Genomic DNA, 2,798 nt, shown 5'->3' with positions numbered 1-2,798 from the left:
TCTATTTCTGGTAATTTTTTTTTTAAATAACTCTTGTCTCTGACTATCCCTGAACACTTCCTCTTGATTTTGGTCCTTCTCTCAAAAACCCAATCCCTAGGGGATAGGTTAGCTGCCTCCATTAGAGGAGAAATGCCAGATAAGAGAAATGGTAATAATGGTTATTATGTCCGTGTGGGGAGTTACTTTTGCATTCCCAAGCCACTGGAGCGCCCACTGGGGGCCTGTATTCCAGGAGGACTGTTTTGTGGGTCGTCATGGAGAAGACTTGTATGGGTCCAAACTCAGCCCCTTTTCCTGTTGTTCAGTAACCTCTTGAGGAAGCTAGAATATACTATGAACTCCCTTTTTCAAGAGTGAGGAGGCACATGGTTTAGGCAGGGTAATAATAAATAAGGATACACATTTTGAGAATTTTAAAATTTTTGGAAAAGTCTATAAGGACTCCATTCGCTGCATTTATTATTACCCACTTTTAATTTTTTTTTCTCACTTTTATCCTCATGTTAGTATGGCTTCCTCATTCTTTTGAACTTTCTTTAAAAAAAAAAAATCTTAAGGCACCTGGGTGGCTCAGTTGGTTGAAGCAACCTGATATTGGCTNCTCACGTCGTATTCCCGGGGTTGTGGAATAGAGCCCCCCAGGTCAGTCTCTAAGCTCAGCATGGAGACTCTTAAGTTTAAGCTTAAGATTCTTTTTGTCTCTCCCTCTGCAGCCCTCCCCCACTCACACTCTTTCTCTCTCTAGAATTAAAAAACATAAACAATCTTTCTTGTGATACATGGTTCACATTGAACATCCTTACCCCATCACTCGAATCTCAGGATGTAGTTATATACTTATTTGTAAGCTTATGATTTATTCCTGTCTCCAACAGACTTCAGCTTTCTGAAAGTGGTGTTAGTAATGTCATCTTTTGCTTAATTATACCCTCTCAAATTGAGTACCATGAGTTGGCTTATACTAGATGCTCCGGGGATATGTGTTGTATGAAAACATCATCCCGTTCTTTTTCTTTTCTGTTTTGTACACAGTGCCAGGCCACGCCGGTCGACTGGTGTTTGGGTTCCTGAATGGCAGAGCCTGTGTGATGATGCAGGGCAGGTTCCACATGTATGAAGGCTACCCACTCTCAAAGGTAAATCAGAGGCATAAGCCCAGTTGGATCCAGAAGAAAGAGGGAGAGAGTTCTTGGCTCACTTTATGATCTAGCTACCTGGGCTAGGATGACTTTGGTCTCCTCCTTTCTCTTTCATGGTGTGTATCATGCATATACGTGTGGGTGGGTTGGTAAAATATTAAAGAACACTTTCTGATCTTTTATGTTTTGTTTGTAAGGTGACATTCCCGGTGAGAGTTTTCTCCCTTCTGGGTGTGGACACCCTAGTGGTCACCAATGCAGCTGGAGGACTCAATCCCAAGTTTGAGGTTGGAGATATCATGCTGATCCGCGACCACATCAACCTCCCTGGTTTCTCTGGTTTTAACCCTCTCATCGGGTCCAATGAGGAAAGGTATGTATCTTACGCTTCTTCTTCTTTTTTTTTTAATAGTTGGGTACAGTTTAAGAACCTGTCTGGGAGTCAGAACTCATGATGTTCCAATAATCTGGGACTCCTACCTGTGCCCTAGGTTTGGACTTCGTTTCCNCTGCTGCAGAAGCTGGGGGCCGATGCTGTTGGTGAGATGGGGAACTCGGGCTGGAGGCTTGACCTGGGAGGGGTCTGGTAAAATAGGGAAGGAAAGGTATAAGACTGTAGACCTAGATTGTAAATTGGGAGAGGATCTGACTTAAGGAAGATTGAGTTTAACTGACTTTAAGGTGTTGAGGTTTGGTATGTTATAACATTAACTGTCCCTACCCAGCATCTAGGGCTTTAATGGCTATAATGCTAATGACCCACCCATGATTTGATGGTTTTTTTCTTTAAATATTTTTATTTATTTCTGAGAGAGAGAGAGAGAGAGAGAGACAGCATGAGCAGGGGAGGGTCAGAGAGATAGGGAGATACAGAATCTGAAATAGGCTCCAGGCTCTGAGCTGGCTGTCAGCACAGAGCCCAACATGGGACTCGAACCCACGAACCGTGAGATCATGACCTGAGCCAAAGTTGGACATTCAACGGACTGAGCCAATCAGGCGTCCCATGATTTGATGTTTCTAAGGATTGTTCTAAAAAATAGGTACTTCTGGCTGGAAGATGGAACCACATCGTTAGAACTGAGTCAAAATGATCAAAACAGATATAGAAATAAAGCATTGCAATGGTAATCCTTACAAGAAATGTGTAAGGCCATGTGAGGCCGCACTCTTTTAAGCAATACAGAATAACCTAAGCTAGACAAAAAATTAGCTGCTTATTTGGATTTTTGTTTTTTGAAACGTTAGATTGTCAATGAGGTAATCAATGGGGATGAGGGCAGAGAGTAAGAAGAGTCATTTGAGGACTCTGACAGTTTTCTCCCTCATCAGGCATGAGCACAGTACCAGAAGTTATAGTTGCAAGGCACTGTGGACTTCGAGTCTTTGGCTTCTCCCTCATCTCTAACAAAGTCATCCTGGATTATGAAACCAAGGAGAAGGTCACTCTCGAAGAAATACTTGAGTCCGGGAAAAATGCTGCACAGAAATTGGGACGGTTTGTCTCTCTTCTTATGGCCAGTATTCCACTGCCTGGCAAAGACAATTAACCAGCTCTGGAGAGGTCTGGCCTCTTCCTAATGGGATCCAAGTAGCAACTACGTACTTTGCCTCCTTGCTGGGGTCATGTGCCTCTGCCCTTAAGTAATAGGAGAA

General features: G+C 43.0%; 1 protein-coding gene across 1 annotated transcript; it reads left to right on the top strand.

Moving 5' to 3' along the window:
• Positions 1 to 953: 953 nt before the first annotated feature.
• Positions 954 to 2,640, top strand: LOC144240669 (purine nucleoside phosphorylase-like; the record flags this gene model as incomplete). Its single annotated transcript, XM_077775047.1, has 4 exons — positions 954 to 1,139; positions 1,340 to 1,515; positions 1,634 to 1,728; positions 2,475 to 2,640. Coding segments are annotated over exons 1-4 (608 nt in total), but the record flags the coding sequence as incomplete, so codon positions are not given.
• Between the last annotated feature and the right edge of the window lie 158 nt (positions 2,641 to 2,798).

Source organism: Crocuta crocuta, unplaced genomic scaffold (genome assembly GCF_008692635.1).
Source record: "Crocuta crocuta isolate KB4526 unplaced genomic scaffold, BGI_CrCroc_1.0 scaffold3758, whole genome shotgun sequence".
Taxonomy (NCBI): domain Eukaryota; kingdom Metazoa; phylum Chordata; class Mammalia; order Carnivora; family Hyaenidae; genus Crocuta; species Crocuta crocuta.
This window is presented reverse-complemented; position numbering and strand designations above follow the sequence as displayed.